Source organism: Struthio camelus, chromosome 8 (genome assembly GCF_040807025.1).
Source record: "Struthio camelus isolate bStrCam1 chromosome 8, bStrCam1.hap1, whole genome shotgun sequence".
NCBI lineage: Eukaryota > Metazoa > Chordata > Aves > Struthioniformes > Struthionidae > Struthio > Struthio camelus.
Window position 1 is genome coordinate 29,523,609 of NC_090949.1, and position 15,400 is coordinate 29,539,008.

Here is a 15,400-nt window from a genome sequence, read left to right on the forward strand (position 1 = left end):
AGCAGAGACAGTGATTTCCAGGAAGATCCAGTTATTACATCTAAACTGAAAGGCTGACTCTATGAGCCAGACACAGGGAACCTCTGATATCTGTTAGCAGGACAACACAAGGGCTTCCCAGAACCCACTTGTCCGCTTCTCGGTTTACAAAGTGACTTTGGGAGCTTGTTAGGAGGAAGGAAAGAAAATGAGACAACACGCAGCTACTTTTATCACTTTATTCATGGTTTCTAGAGTTTAGCTGCTAAGCCCCTAGGGGCTAAGCAAATAACTGAAATTCTCTCTCCATATGTGTATGTATATATTAAGTCATTCAGAAATAAATAAAGAATTCCGCAAGTGTTTTTTTCAATGAATATGCAAAAAAATTTCTCCCAGTAAAACAACTTTGCAAGTCTTCTGCTAAAACCCTATAAAACCCAGTGATAGTCATAAATTAACACTAGATTAATTCAAAAGAGAATTTATCCCCCTTCTGCATACCTTCTAATCCATATCTCCAAGAGGTCATTTTAATTATCACACTGTCTCTGCTATTCATTCCTCTGCTTTTGGAGACAGAAAGCCAGTACTGTGTCTTTTAGATGCCTTGGAATTCATCGTATTAAGGCATTTCATTTTCCATAAAAACACACACAGTTTAACCCCCTCACCTTGAAATTCTGGCAACGTCAGGTTTGCTAAGGTGTTTTAAACCACTCTCCTTCAAGTGGGACAGCTTTTCCTTTTTTCAATTAAGTCCCCCCCCCCCCCATTAGAGAGAAACTAACTAACTACTGAAAGCTTAGCTAATAGCTGGCTAACACATGGATGCAGCCAGCTCAAATTCTGTCAGATCCTTAGCAGCTGGTCCTTTCTTGGAGGCATGCAAGGCCAAATTTAGGCCCTGACTTGCGGCTGCCCATTCGTTCTGCTTGAAGAAATGCTAACTGGATGGAAACTGAGTAGCTCCTGAGAGGTCTGCCTGGGTATTGTCTCAGGGCCTTCCACAGACTTCTGTAGCCCTGTCACACAGAACACATACCTTATCCTTGACTCCGCTTGCTTTGTGTTTCTCCAGTATTGAAAAGAGCCCAAAGGAACTTATGCAGAGCTCTCTTCCATCCATTGTGACACAGATATGGTGAGAATGAGCCAAAGGTATTCAAAGACAGATGAGAACATATAAGGGTCTGTTAGATTCCTGGACGCATAAATGAAACCTGAGCTGCTTTCAGTTCTTCAAACCTCGGTTCAGTGTTGGTCATGCCCAGATTTAGCGGTTCTCCACTGCTGGAGAACCTGTGAGCATTCCCACACAGGATGATAAATTTAAGTTGCCTGGACGGTCCATTTTAGCCTGTAATTCTCAATTCTTCTCATATCTCCTAATTTCTCCCCAGGATACATTCTTCTCACATACAGCCCAGCTTGAGAACCCAGCTGAATTTTGTCCTGCTCCTAGATCATAGGGCTCAAGTCCTGGAAAAGAGCAGAAGAGCAACCAACCCTGCTTTCTGACTAGTGAAATAAGTGTCAGGGGCTACTATGCCTTCAGGGCCACCCCACACTAAGAGATGCCAATCCAGTCTTATTTCACACATCTCTCTTCACCCCCAATCTGGTTCATCTTTTCCCTCTCCATCCAGTGGGGCTTAGCACATCTCTCCTCCAAGCCACTGCTGCAGCTCAACTCATACTACAAGAAAGTCAAGAGAAATTGCTTCCAGAGTTTTCTGATGGGCCTGGGGCACTTTTAAGTGCCTTCTCCCTTCCCATTGCCTGGGAGACTCTCCCACTCTCCCTCAGGGTCACCCTCTTTCGCTTTCCAGTTTGAGAACCACTGGCCTACAGCATCAAATCCACATCACTGGAAGGTATTTCCTATTAATCACACAAGACCGGGAGATGCCTTGTGACAGTGGCTTTGAGCAGACGTTTCATGTGCTGGCCATCTAATGAGAAGGCTGCAAGGCTTTACCTGGGCTTTCTTGCAGTAGTAGCATGATACTTTTGGTTCATCCCTTTTGGTGTTACCCCAGCCCACGTTGCCTCAGTGGTAAATCTGTTGGGCCCCAGCCAGCCGTTGCCAGAGGACCAAGGTTTCTGCCTGTTGGACAGGTCTTGGTGTGAGTTTCATGCCTGCAGCACGACAGGTGACATCAGTAACATTCCTTGTATGACCTCGTTCCTCAAATGATTTGATAGAAGAGCAAAAAACTAACCATGCAGTGGATGATAAACAGCACGCTAAGGACCACCTGCCTAACTCCCACAAGCTATTTATCAGGCTCTCTTAATGCAAGCTAACTGGACTAGCACATGCAATTGGCATAAAAGCTTCTGAGCCTGACACTGAAAGGAGAGACAACACATGGTGCAGCAGGGGAGCAAGGAGTCCCTCGTTGGCTCACCGTATGGATTACCCCTTTAAAGAGAGAGAGGGGCTGGTGAAGGAAGGCGAGGCTTTCTCGTTTTAACAAATAGCTTTTCAGCCACAGCAAATGATTTCTGTAAATCCATTGGGTTGCTCTTTTTCCCAGAGATGAGCCAAAAAAAAAAAAAAAAAAAGGGCCTGAAATTGATTTACCATCTATAAATAAAAAAGAATCAATAGTAAAATTTCTAGCTAATTTCCCTCTCCCTCTTTCGCCCTTGGCCTATTTGTTACCTTAGAAATACTTGTCTGGGAAAAAAGAGAAACCTTATCAGTTCCAGAACCCAGACGTGCTCCTTCGCCTCAGCCCCGCAGACCAGCCCTCCTCTCCTAGCATCATGTGGAGAGAGACGGCTCCTTGAGATTTGTCTGGCTCCTCTTCTCTGGCTTCCTGCCAACATGGCTGCTCCCTTGGCCCCGCTGGGTAGTGCATTTAAAAAGCGGCAGTTTTTCTTTCCTGCCAAAGGAAGAAAGAGAGAGGACAGGTATTGTAAAATGCCGAAGTGGTTCAGCGGCAGCAGCAGGTAAGCCGCATGTGGGATGTGCTCTGAGGAGAATCCATGTGTAAGACCTCACAGGGAAGTGCATCTGCAAGTCAGGTTTTGGCAGCTCAAGAGAAATCAGAGGTGGTAAAAGACCAGCTGGTCCCGTCCTCCTGGCCAGGACCAGGGTCCTCCTGGCCAGAGCAGGGTTAGTCCTTCCAGCAGACTTCAAGGGCTTTGGACTAGCTCTGCATTTTCCAAGAGAAGGGTCCCACCGTTTCCCTTAGGCTAATGCCCTTACAGATGTTTTCTCCTTATTTCAGCGCACACACCCCTAAACCATTTCACTTCATTTCTCCTCAGTAACATCCCTTGTATCACTGTAAATATTTCCTTCTGGGGCATACACCCCTTTACACTACAGCAGGGTTCACAGGTCTGCTCACCTCTGGATTCCCCCCACTGTCAGGGATGTTCACCAGCTGGGGTCCAACTCTTTTGTGATGGCCTCAGACTTTTACTTTGTGGCCATGGAGCATCCCTGACACTGAAACCTGACGCCAGTGCTTCCAGCATCCACAGCAGAGCATTCGAAGCGCTCTGTGTGACGGTACCGTTTCGAGCAGACCTACTCACTGTGCCCATTGACTCCACGTGTCTAACGGTCATATAAAACTTTTAACTGTCCTTATCGTTTGGAGCCTGGTGTTTCCAGTGCACCTTTTGGGCTACAGTTCTAGCAAAGCAGTAGGGGTTTAACTACTGACCTCAGAAGGAGCCGAGTTAAGCTAAATTCAAACTACTTCTGCAATGACACCCCGGGAGATGACACGATACGAACTGAGCTCATCACAACGCAGTACCTCGGAAACAGCTCCTTGGCTTCCCGCAGCTTGTCCGGGGGAGCAGACCTACTTTGCAAGGCTTTGGTTTCTAATAAGTCTTGCCACTTGTTTCCCAGAAAAAGTGCTGCCGGGTGTGTGTTTACAGCATGCATGCGGGATGTATGCTACTTCAAAGAAAAGTAAATCTCTTTCCTCTATTATCAGTTAATTCTGTAACATTTCTACTCCACTTACTTGTATCACCTCTTTGCTTAAAGGCCTTAGTTAAAATCCTCCGTCTCACAGCTCTGTACTCTCGCCACCTCTCCTCCCCCGGGGTCCGGACAGTTGTGTTTTAGAGCAAGATGGGCGCAGAGGACTGAATAGCCTCAGCCCCTGTCTACCCAGCTGCTGGCCTACGCATAAGAGGCAAAACACACACCACTGTGCCCAGAGACGCCGCCGCTTTGGGGAAGGGCTGCGCTACATGGGCACGTGGCAGGCGGACACAGGAGTCGCGGATGTCCCTCCGCGCCTGACACCGCTCCTGGGGCCGCGACGGCCCCCTGCCACGGACCGGCCTCCCGCGCGGCGCCGGCGCAGCCACCGCGGTGCGGGGGCACTCGGCGAGGACCGGCCGCCCTGGACGGCGGCGCTGCGGTCGTGGCGTCCTCCCGGCTCCCCACCTGGCAGCCAAGGCGCCTCTAGGTCGAACCCTCAGCCAAGGAGGCAGGAGGACTCGGCTCCTCGCCCTGATGGGGCGAAACCAGCCTGAAGACGGAGGACGCTGCTGTCCACCTTCCTCCCCCCGGCCGAGCGGCTCGGGCCGCCGGCATGGTGCCCCCAACGACTCTGCGCAGATCTGGCCCCCGGCACCCGAAACCCTGCCGATTTTCTTCATTCAACCCCGAACTGCCGTGCAGAGGGAGCTCCTCCACTTTAAGCACACAGCCTGGTCTCTGTTAGAGCACGCACCTGCGTTTGCCAGGGCAGCGGGGGGCCCAAGCCACGGCGGCATTAGGCGCTGTACAAACTCCAGAGGAGGGCGGCTATCAGATCTCACAGCCAGACGGCCAAAAGTGAAGGGACTCACCCAAGGCCAAAAACCGAGTCAGGGCAGAACTGAGATGATAAAAGCTGAGATGAAAATCAAGGTTTCTTGATTCCTCCGCTCCTGACTCGTCCCCTGGCGAACTGGGCCCCTCTAAACCTGGCTGCAGCACCGGCACAGAAAAACCTGCCTTCCCCATTGCTCCAAATGCAGACGTCTGTTTGTTAGTACTTCCACGTTTATTTGCAGGAGGTTTCAAAATACAACTAAAAAACCTGAAATAAGAGGCTGATAGGCTACAGGGCTAAGTAGGCTCAACCTCCACCAGCCCCCTCAACACACACTGCCATCAGCTCAGCCCGTACTGCCTCTCCACTTCAATCACCAACCCACAACACAGCGGTATTTTGAAAAGATAAAGACTGAGACAAAAATAAATAAATTAGGACCCTGGGAGGGAGACCTGAGAGGCACGCTGAAGTGAGAATAAGCAGTTTCTTCGGTTCTATCTATAATTACATCGACACATTCCTAGACAACGCTGGAGACCCAAACACAACAGCAGCTGTGGACCAAACAGAGAATCCTAAGAAACGGATCGGAAGGCGAGTCACTCAGTCCAGCCGCTGCCCGGAGGCTGCACCAACGCGGCCCACGTCCCTGCTGACAGCCTGCCCAGCGCCCGCGAGCTCCCGGGCAGAGACGAGCCGGGGGAGGCACGGCTCCACTCCTCGCTGCCCGGTGCGGGGACAGACACACCGACTGCTCCGCATGGCCTTTCTGCTTTTCCTGTCTCATATCCGCAAGTGAAGGAAATACAATAATGCAAGCCATGCAAAGAGGATAAAAACGGGTGTTAAATCTCCTTCGTTTTTCATGAGCTGGGTAACACAGCAAAAGGAAACCTTGGTTAACTAACAGGTGGGATTTTTAGACACTGGCATTTTTCAGCAGCTATCCAAGCGTCCACTGAACTGAAGCATCACGAGTATCAAGCACTCTGTTCACATAAGAGTCTTGTGACAAAGTGATTTTTGGATGTACAGCCAATTGACAGACAGTCACGATCAAATCACAGCTCTGCTGCTTGCTCATTGCACATACAACAGTTAATCTTGCCACCATGCAAACTGTTTTGCAAATTGAAGTCTCAGAGGCATAGCAATTACAATACCAAATGTATACCACATCTCTCAGTCAGCTAATTGTACATCTAAAAAATCACCACTTGAATAATCTGAATACATTCACCTTTACTGCTAAAAAAAAAAAAAAAAAAACACTACATGCTTGATCTCAACACAATTCTGAGTTACAGAACCCCATGGGAAAAATGTCCGCCTCTGATTTCAGCAGCAAAAATGCTCCTATCTAAATACAACAGAAGCATCATTCACATTGAGGTCTAACATCTCAGCACTTCTTGTGCTGCTTTTTTCCTGTTTTGCACACTGGGGGCATTCCTATTGCTTGTTTTAGCGCTCTCAGCCAGTATGCAGAAATACAACCCCTACATACATTTACACCAAATGTACTCCACATTGTTAACACACAAAACAAATGTGTAGGTGTTTGTAGTTTTTAGGAAACCCTAAGCCTTAAAGGTCTTAAAATGAATCGGCTAACTTACAAACCAGGCTAATGTTTTAGATGTGCTGAGTTTTAGACCACCACCTCCCAGAGGACAAGGACCCTCACAGCCCATAAACACACTCTTGGGGTTTTAAGCTCTTTCACACACACGTTTCTTGAGTTTTATTTCCATTCAGTGAAGCAAGCTGAAGTGGAGAGCAATAGATTTTAATTAGCAACTTTGTAGCCTGCAAATTGAAGGGGGCCAAAATAGAATAGGATTCTGTGCAAAGGGAGGAAGAAAAAAAAAAAGTTATTCATGCCACATGACTAGGATCAAAAATGAATCATTAAGGCTTGAAAATGGCTAACCTTTGATCCCTGAAACCAAGAAATCTGGCTGCTGTCATGTAGCTGCTGATCTAATTTTTACACTTTCCCCTCCATAGAGCAGAAACGCGTTTCCATTGCAGATAGGCAGCCATTGCAGCTAAACAATCAATGCCTGATTACTTCAAACGCTTCACTCTCAGGGAGGCACAATTAGCCAGCCCCATCTTTGACACTGCAAGGGGAACGCAATATTTTCTGGGAATGTCTGACAAGTTTCAAATGTAAAAAACACAAATCAAATGGCCCAGTAGATGATGACAGTCAGTGCCCTGGCAGTTAGATAATGTGCATGCTCCAAAGCAAGGCCAATTAGAAGCAATAAAAACAAATTTACAATGGCAGAGCAAAGGTCAGAAATCCTCAGCCATTACTGTGGGATTGATTTTTTTTTTTTTCTCCTCAATCGGTCACCAGTGCGGTCACCAATGGCTATTTCCAGAGACTGAGCACAAATTCACACTTTTGCCAAATGGCCACCCACCTGTTACAGCAGATGATGATTTCTGGGCCATACAAAACCCACTAGCTCGGAGCATGAAAGATCCCAGCACTATCTGACAGTCTTATCAGGTCCATATGCTGTGGCCGTACCTTTCTGAGTGCAGGAACTGGTCTGGTCTCCTGCTCCACAGGAGAGTTTGCAAAGGTCTCTCCACTACTGCAGAAGGTATACTGCTACTTGTAGTGCATCCCACTGTGCCTGCCCTCCTCCACTGTCTTAGAGAAACAAGGCACACCTTCCTCATGTGGTGGGGGGCAGTGCAGAGAGAGGAAAGATTAGTGAAAATGGGACCACATTTTCACTCAAGGAGAGGAGAAGTAGCCACAACTGCAACCAATGAACATGGCTCAGCCTGGGGCACAGCTGTATATCTTTACTGACCCTGGAGTAGAAAGCTACAGAGAGGATGGGAATAGATTGTGTCTTGTCCCCATCCTCCTATTTTCTAAGGATCAGCAGGGCTGTACTTACCCGACAGGATGCTCGTAGAAGATGACCATCCTTTGAGTTTGCTCCAGTTAGTAACACTAAATCAGGATTACATGCTATCTACATTAGACATTATCTGTGTAGAAACGGTCAATACATAGCAGTTCTCTCTGCTTTCAAGGTGGGGTACTCTGACCTGCACACTGGAAGGGGTTGGGCGTGGGATAACCCAACCACTGTATATCCACTTACCGAGCCCTGGCTTCCTTGGAGCAACAAGCCCAGGGAAGGAAAATAAAATCAGCTGGGTATCTCCAGGCTTGTCTACATGAGGATGCCCAGGAGAGCTAATCCAAATACATTTAGGGTATAAATGTAAAGCTGATTAGTGAAACCACAGTAAGCTCCTATGTGGATATGCTCCTTCAGAGTAAAGTAGTCATAATTCAATTTAGTCATTTAGCTCATTTCCAAAAGTAAATTAAGGTAAAGTAAATTAAATTAAACCAGCTGACAGCACCTTCATTTTGAAAGGGATTGTTAACATGGACACAATCTACTTCATACAGTAATTCAGATTAGTTTCCCCTGCTGGGCAACCTGTCAGGCACACTGGCTCCGAGGGCTGGTCCTGAAGTGGTGTGTCTTTACGCACCCTCTGTTCAGGGACTGTCTGAAAGCAGGACCAAGCCTGAGGTGTATTTAGCTGTTCATATTTGCATTAGTGTGTGTGCTTAAATCCAGGGTGAAATCATTTCTACCAGCATTCTGGTTTCCAAGCACTTGACAAGGTAATTGTTGTAATATGGTATTTTGGTGAGCCCTCTGGAAGCTGGCCAAGCAATGCAAATCCCCCCAAACTCAGTAAATGGATCTTTTTCACTGAACCCACGCAAATGTGTCACAGTTTAAAACCTGAAAGGTTTTCTTTAACGACAGCTACAAGTATCAAGAGTTGCATAAAACGTGCAGACGCGTGTGGGAGTGAGCTGACAGATTATAATTACCAATAGAGAAGGGGGAAAAAACAAAAATTAATTTCTGAGGCAAAACATATAATTTGCCTTTAAGCCATAGTAGTGCTCCCATTACGAATACAATCCACAGCCCTGGAATCAGATTGAGGTTGTTTGACTCCTTGGCAGTCTTTTTTCTTTTTTTTAAATTTTCCTTTTAAAGGTGCACTGGCCAGTGTGGGGAGGATAAAGCTGTGGGGTTTTTTTAGATGCTCATATCAGTTTTGCACTGTTTGAACACGAAGAAAACCAGGTAAGAGAGAGTCTGCAGGCTCAGGCTGCAAGGCATCCTCTCTGTGCTGGCTGGTAGGATCATGCACCAGTGCAACGCCAACAGGCCCTGCCAGAAGCACAGGGAAGGCTTTTACATTCAGTCTGGTGCCACTGGTCGCTACAAAAGCAACACCGCTGTAGGGAACCCATGGTTCTGATGAAATCCCTGAGATAGGTTACAATCCTCCCTCCAAGGAGCCAGGCTGGTGATGGAGAGTTTTGCAGTTAGCTCTCTTTTTTTTTCTGCCCTCATTTAATTTCCTCCTTTTTTTCCAAATTGTAAACAGTTTTGCTGACCTTCCCCTGGAGCAGCACTAGAGGAAGGGGAACACACCATTTACTCCACCGTGTCTTCATGATTCAAGAGGGACTGCCAATAGTGTTTATGAAACTAGTTCCATTTTGGTGCCTTGGGGCTTCCTGGGAGTCCCTTTACCACCTCACATGCACAGCAGGGTGAACTGCTGACGTTACAAGTAGCCTGGGCAGGAGAAAAGCCTGCTTTTATCCACCATAGCAAGCAAACTGGCCAGCCCTTCAAATGTCTTCAGGATTGCTCTGAGGAACTTCTCCCTGAAGTCCCAAGTCAGTCTTATTTCCCAATAACAAAGAAAAAATGAACACACTCAGCTTGTTCTTGGTGGCAGTGGCAGCTTCTCAGAGTGGCTGAAACATGCAGCTGAAATCTGAACTGCCTCCTTATCCCCATGTTGGACAATGTATATTTTGTCTGGCCCACGCAGACATTTCCTACAACCCAATTTGCTAACTGGGCTGGAAAGCCTGTTTCCTGTATTAACACATGTATCTTTCCTGTCACTGGAGCACAAGGGGTGATGGCCAGCCACATCACCTTCAATATGATAGAAGTCATCAGCTACAAGAAAAGGAGCCACATTTTCCTTTCTCTCATTTCCACCAAAATGCAATGGTATTGTGCCCTGGAAACTGTGGAGTGTATCAGATGATCTCAGTGCAACTAGGTGCAAATTTTGTCTGAAGTACTGTTGCCCTGAAAAAAATTATAACTCTTGTTAGGACATCCACTGCCTGATTTATTAGGCTCTGCACTCCTCTCTTAGCCACTGCTAATGGTGGAGGAAAAGATGACTAAACAGTGATTTAAGTTTATGGGAGGTGAGCTGGGGATGGCAGCAAATAGAAACCCTACAGAATGACAAGAAATGGCCATCTACATAAAGCAAACAAGTGGCTTCACTCCCAAATGTCATCTCAGTCACGGACAGGTCAACAGAAGCACAAAAAGACACCAGTAAAACCTCAAAATTACTGAAGATAGATCCTCAAGTACAGACACGAGATTTTTAGACATCAGGAGGCGGGCAGGGAAGAATGCCCCAACATGGTGAGAGAGAAGGACCTACGCACAGCACATGCCAGAAAGCGGCAAGTCCCTAGATTGGCATCAGTTGGTCCATAAGACCATGCAGCCTCTGGATGCATCTCTGTAGCCTTGGAGGGGGCCTAAAATCTGCAAGGCTGAGTTGCCCTGACAGAAGTGACGCCTTGTCAGTCTGTGCCCTTACGCAAGAAGCCATCCCTCAGTTCTACCCAACACAATGCGGGAGCAACAGCTCTGACAGTAACTGGCTAGTCACCCACAGGACTTTAGTTGCTAGGGGGTGCTTTTAGCATCCAAACAACTAGTGCCCACCACCTCCGAGGATGACAGGACTGCCCCATGGGCCTATCCAGCCTGTTGGACACACAGCTGTAAACTCATACATCATCATTAAGGCAGCAAAGCCAAGCAGCAAAAGGAAGGAATTGCCAGAATAAAGGCTGTCAGAGCAATTTCAATTCAACCTCCTGGCGGATATGCCTTCTGATGCAGTCTTTAATTACCTCATCACAGCCTACTTTTTCTTCAACAAGACTGCTGACTCATTCAGGGCACAACAGACAGACAGCAATTAATGAAGGGCCGGTCAATACTTTGTCCTGTCCTTTTTTGTTCAGTGTGTGGTCCCAGGCATTACTTGCTGCATGCCATCAAAATCCTGCTCTTAGAATTATCTAGGCTGGATTTTGCTCTCGTGTGTATCAATATGGCAACTGAGTGCCTTCCACACAGGCAGGAATTTCTTTTTCAACGCCCCTGAGAGGGGAAGGCCTATATTTCACCTACAGGAAAATGTGGTGCAGAAATGAGTTCCCGCATGCTCCAGTAGCGAGGCCCAGATGGGATTTTTCAGGGTTCTTACCTTATGTGTTCGTTTGTTCAAGGCACAGTTGCCCTAACCCCAGCCACAGCTGTAAGCACGCTGCACTTTTGTAATTTGGATTCCAGGGAGTCCAGAAAACCAGAAACATTGGATGAACAGCTCTCAGAAAACCAGGCAGCAGTTAGAGAGGCAACAGCTCCTCTGCTGATGCTGCCCTGGGGCATGTCTCTGCCGTGCAATGAATGAGCCAGGGGTGAAAGAACACAGCAACATTGGTATGGGCAAAGGGGTGGACTTAAGGCAGTGCAAGATGACTTGCATTTGCAAATTTTTCAGCAAAATTTCTATTTTTCTACTGTAACTATTCTCTGTAGCTACTGTACTTTGCTTTCTCCTCATCTCACACAATTTTTTCACCTTTTACCAAAGATTTCAGTGGCGAAGGACTTTTCTCACTTTCAACCCAAGCAATTTTAACCTTTACTTTGGCAAGAGGTGAGTACAGGACAGAGACGCAGTAAGACGAAGTGCTCCCTGTGCCACTCACAATATCAAAGGGAGTCCAGCTCAAATGCTTTCCAGTGAGCACAGCGGGAGCAGGATTTGCCGGTCACCAAGCAGTGTTAAAGAGAAAAGCACAATAACAAGAGGAGAGCAAGAGCATGAACCTTCATTGCCACCTGACAGCCCCTTTCTGCACTGTAGTTTCCTGCTCTGTGCCCACTTAATCCAGCCTTAGAAGTAGTCCTTGTGTACAGGGTGGACTTTCCTGAGCTTCTCTGAAATACATCTAAGTTGTAGTGCTCTCATCTCTAGCAGCTTTTTGTCTCTGTTACTCCATTAGAAATTCATAGGCCTCCTGGATTTTCACTCCGGAAACCATCCAGCATTTTCAGCAAGGCTTTTAATTTGTTAGCTCACATATGAAAATATTTTAACCTCCCTGCCCTCCCCAGCTGGGTCATCAATGCTTTCCTATCTTGCTGCAGACACATCACCCTCAGGAAAATAATTGTGTAGCAAGCTGATACCGGGTGTTCATTTAGGATCATGGGGGCTTCACAAGATGAGGACTGCACGGCACATTGGGATTACTGTTTGAAACCAAAGTCCTGACCTTCCTAGGATGGCTGTGGGAAATCCTGCAAGGCCACCAGGGAAAACTAAGTGGAAAGTTGGAGGAACTTTATCAAGAGAGAAGGGGCTAAAGGGTCCTGGGAGACAGAGTTGCTTAGCTGTGATGAGAGAGAGTGTGCATGTCTAGGATAACAGTCCTAGACAGGGAGAAGATGAAGAGAGGACTATCTAAGAGAGATACTAGATATTTAGTATCATTTTACATATTCTAATCCCTTCCTAGTGCCACTGCCTAACCAAGGCATAATTGAAGCCACAACCTTCTCCCTTCCCTTTTCCAGCAGTTTGTAAGATTTTGTTTTAGACAGGCTTGCAGTTAACACAACAGCTTCAAAGAAAGATTTCATTTCATTGATGTACATTTTATATATATATATATATATATATATATATATATATATATATATATATGTTTATACATACAGGCTCTGATCAAATGTCAGGTGACAAAGCCCAGGATACAAATAAAAGTCATTTGTCTACTTACAGGGAAAAGCTGGTATTTGAAAGCTATCAGGAAATTAACAACAGGAATCTTTAAAAATCTATTCCTTAAACATCTATTGGCTTTGGGCTGAACATTTACCGTATGTAGGATTTTAGTGTGAGGTAACACTCCCCAAACAAAAGCTCCCTCATCCCATTAGATTCCAGTGGGGGAACAAGAGAAACGTGCTCTGCGCAACCCGATTATAGGTGTGTATCTTTCCCTGCTGGCATGGCTGTCTCTATAGAGATGGACATGGATATTTGATGAGATTAAAATGCTTCAGTTACCACTGTCAGTGGTTCTTTAATTTAAAATGAAGAAAGCAAACAAACATTCCTTTTGATGAGGTAACTGAATGATGCCACGGAAAAGCACTTTGCTGTCAGGTGGTAATTAGGTTCAGTGATAGTCGCGGGTTTTTAGCCTTGGAGGCTGTGGCCCCTGGGAGTCTGAAAGAAATGATACATTCAATTTCCGGAGGAGAGGAAGATGCTAGATGCTTTTCTCTGCTAACCCTGCAGGTCTCTGCAGATAAGAGCATTCAGAACTGCAGAGCTGACAATCCTCCTAGAGCCAGCCTAAACTGGGGTGTCAACATCATGAGCAGGGAAAGGGAGATGGACCCAATGCAGGGCATTTAAACACCTAATGCAACCAAGCTGATTCTGACCACACATATAAGGAACTACCCCAAATGACTGCACAGAAAGGATTTTTAAAGACTGCAAAAGGAACTCCAGCAACTCTTTTATGGCATGGGCTGATATTTGTTACACACGTCTTATGCATCACCAGAAAATCTTCAGGAGGAGAGTGTTCCTTTGTAAATAAGCAACTGTTTCCACAGCTATGTTGCTTAAGGTAGGGGGTGGAAGGGGAGAAAGAAGAGGAAAAGGAGGCTCAACTACATCCCTTAGTCGAGTGGAACACGTCTATTTCAAATTTGCTTTTCCACTCCAAACTGTAAGTTATATTTGGCTATGGTATTAAGAGTTGAAATCCAAATGAAACATTGCAATTGGTCCAAATGCATTTAACTTGAAATTCTGAGTTTGGGGGTATTATTGTTCTGTTCTCAAAACAGAAGCACATTGTGAATTTGGCGCTTCCCATGGAACAGGGATGCTGGCTCCTGCTCTGCTCCCCTCTTCATGGTATCACACAGCTCTGCCTGTCCAGAGAATAACAGTCCTTAACAAACACTTCAGTGGCATCATCCCTGCTCCTCACACCATGGAAAAGGGACACTGAAAGGAAAAGGAGTTGGCTGACACAATGCAAGGTCCAGCAGCAGTGCGGGGATTTGAGTTTGGGCATACTCTGTTCATACTTCTGTGCATTCACCATTGGTGGCCTAACTTCACATCCAAAAGGACTTCCTTTTGGATAAACAGCCCCAAAACTGATTGTTAGATCCTCTGCCCTGCTCACAGGCTATGGCTCACAGCTGCAAAGTGAGAGTAAGGGCTCACGGTGAGAAGGGATCCCAACATAACATGTCCCAGTTGGACTGGCCACAGGGAACCTGTCACAGACTGTCAGCACTGCACCAGGTCCAAAGAGAGACGGAGAACCCTGCTTTCAGCACAGGCTCACCAGTAATTTCCTGAAGCACTGAAAAAGTTTCCACTTCCAGAACTAAAACTTTCCCAAATAAAGTGGGTCTGATTCTCCTCTGACTCTCAGGAGATAAATGAAGGGTAAGTCCGTTAAAGATACTGGTGTGAGATTGGTGACAGCAGACAGAATTCAAGCAAGATATCGATATCTCCAAAATCCCCTGAATATTTTTTCAGGCATAAACTAGGTATCTTTCCTGATCATAAATGCTTTATTTCCAAATGGAACTTCAATAAAATAAGCACAGTTAGACTAGTACGCTTATTATAAAGCCATAATGCAGTAGCACTGAAGTTTAGTCATGAAAGTTATTAAAAAAGCAGCCCTGCTAAAGCAAGAGAAATTGCTTTCTGACCTACCGAGTTTTAGGAATAGGTGCTAGCGGTCTCTCCACCAAGGCATTCAGCCTGTAGTAGTCCAAGAACGTCCTGGCCACATTTCTTCCAAGCTTCATATCTGTGAGTTTTTAATTAAGGAGTATTTTTGGAAATAATTAAAAATAATAGTATTTTTTAAAAAGCAGAGTGTAAAGGTGAATTACTGTTATTTGATGCATGAGCAAGTTTTACATTAACCATAGTGTGCAGGCTTCAGGCAAAATGACCTATGCAAGCAGGTAAAGTGAGAGTCACCTGGTTTGCTTCTTGTTTTCACAGGTAAAGGCTGTATGAAACCATAGATGGGAGGAAACGACCTTCCTTTTCCCCACACACCTGGCTGCAGATTCCCATGGTATTCGAGGAGTAATACATTAGAGCAAAGGAGCTTTCTAATTTCCATATTTAGAGAAAATAAATACCTGAAAAGTCCTGGATACAGATAGTATTTCTGTTCTTATATCCAGGAAACAAAGTCAAGAACGTCACGGTATGAACCAGCCGTGGCCTACCATCCAAACTGAAGGCTGGAATTAAAGCTGTAGCCCTCTGGCCCTTCAGCACTGACCCACCTGCTGTCCTAGGATGGCCTACTGTCCTTTACTCATGCTGTATGCAGGACCTAAAACTAT

The 15,400-nt window shown here is 46.0% G+C and overlaps 1 protein-coding gene and 1 pseudogene across 5 annotated transcripts in view; one reads left to right on the top strand and one right to left on the bottom strand.

Annotated features, from left to right (window-relative positions):
- Positions 1-204: 204 nt before the first annotated feature.
- The window catches only part of AGBL4 (AGBL carboxypeptidase 4), a 964,275-nt gene continuing 949,079 nt past the window's right edge, over positions 205-15,400 (bottom strand). For all 5 annotated transcript variants that reach the window (XM_068953088.1, XM_068953091.1, XM_068953089.1 and 2 more), the window contains 2 exons: positions 14,751-14,847; positions 205-2,873 (listed from right to left, as the gene is read on the bottom strand). In XM_068953088.1, the coding sequence (XP_068809189.1) occupies positions 2,753-2,873; positions 14,751-14,847 (218 nt within the window). In that variant the 3' untranslated portion in view covers positions 205-2,752. The remainder of the gene's footprint in view (positions 2,874-14,750; positions 14,848-15,400) is intronic.
- Positions 11,524-11,644, top strand: LOC138068087 (U5 spliceosomal RNA; annotated as a pseudogene).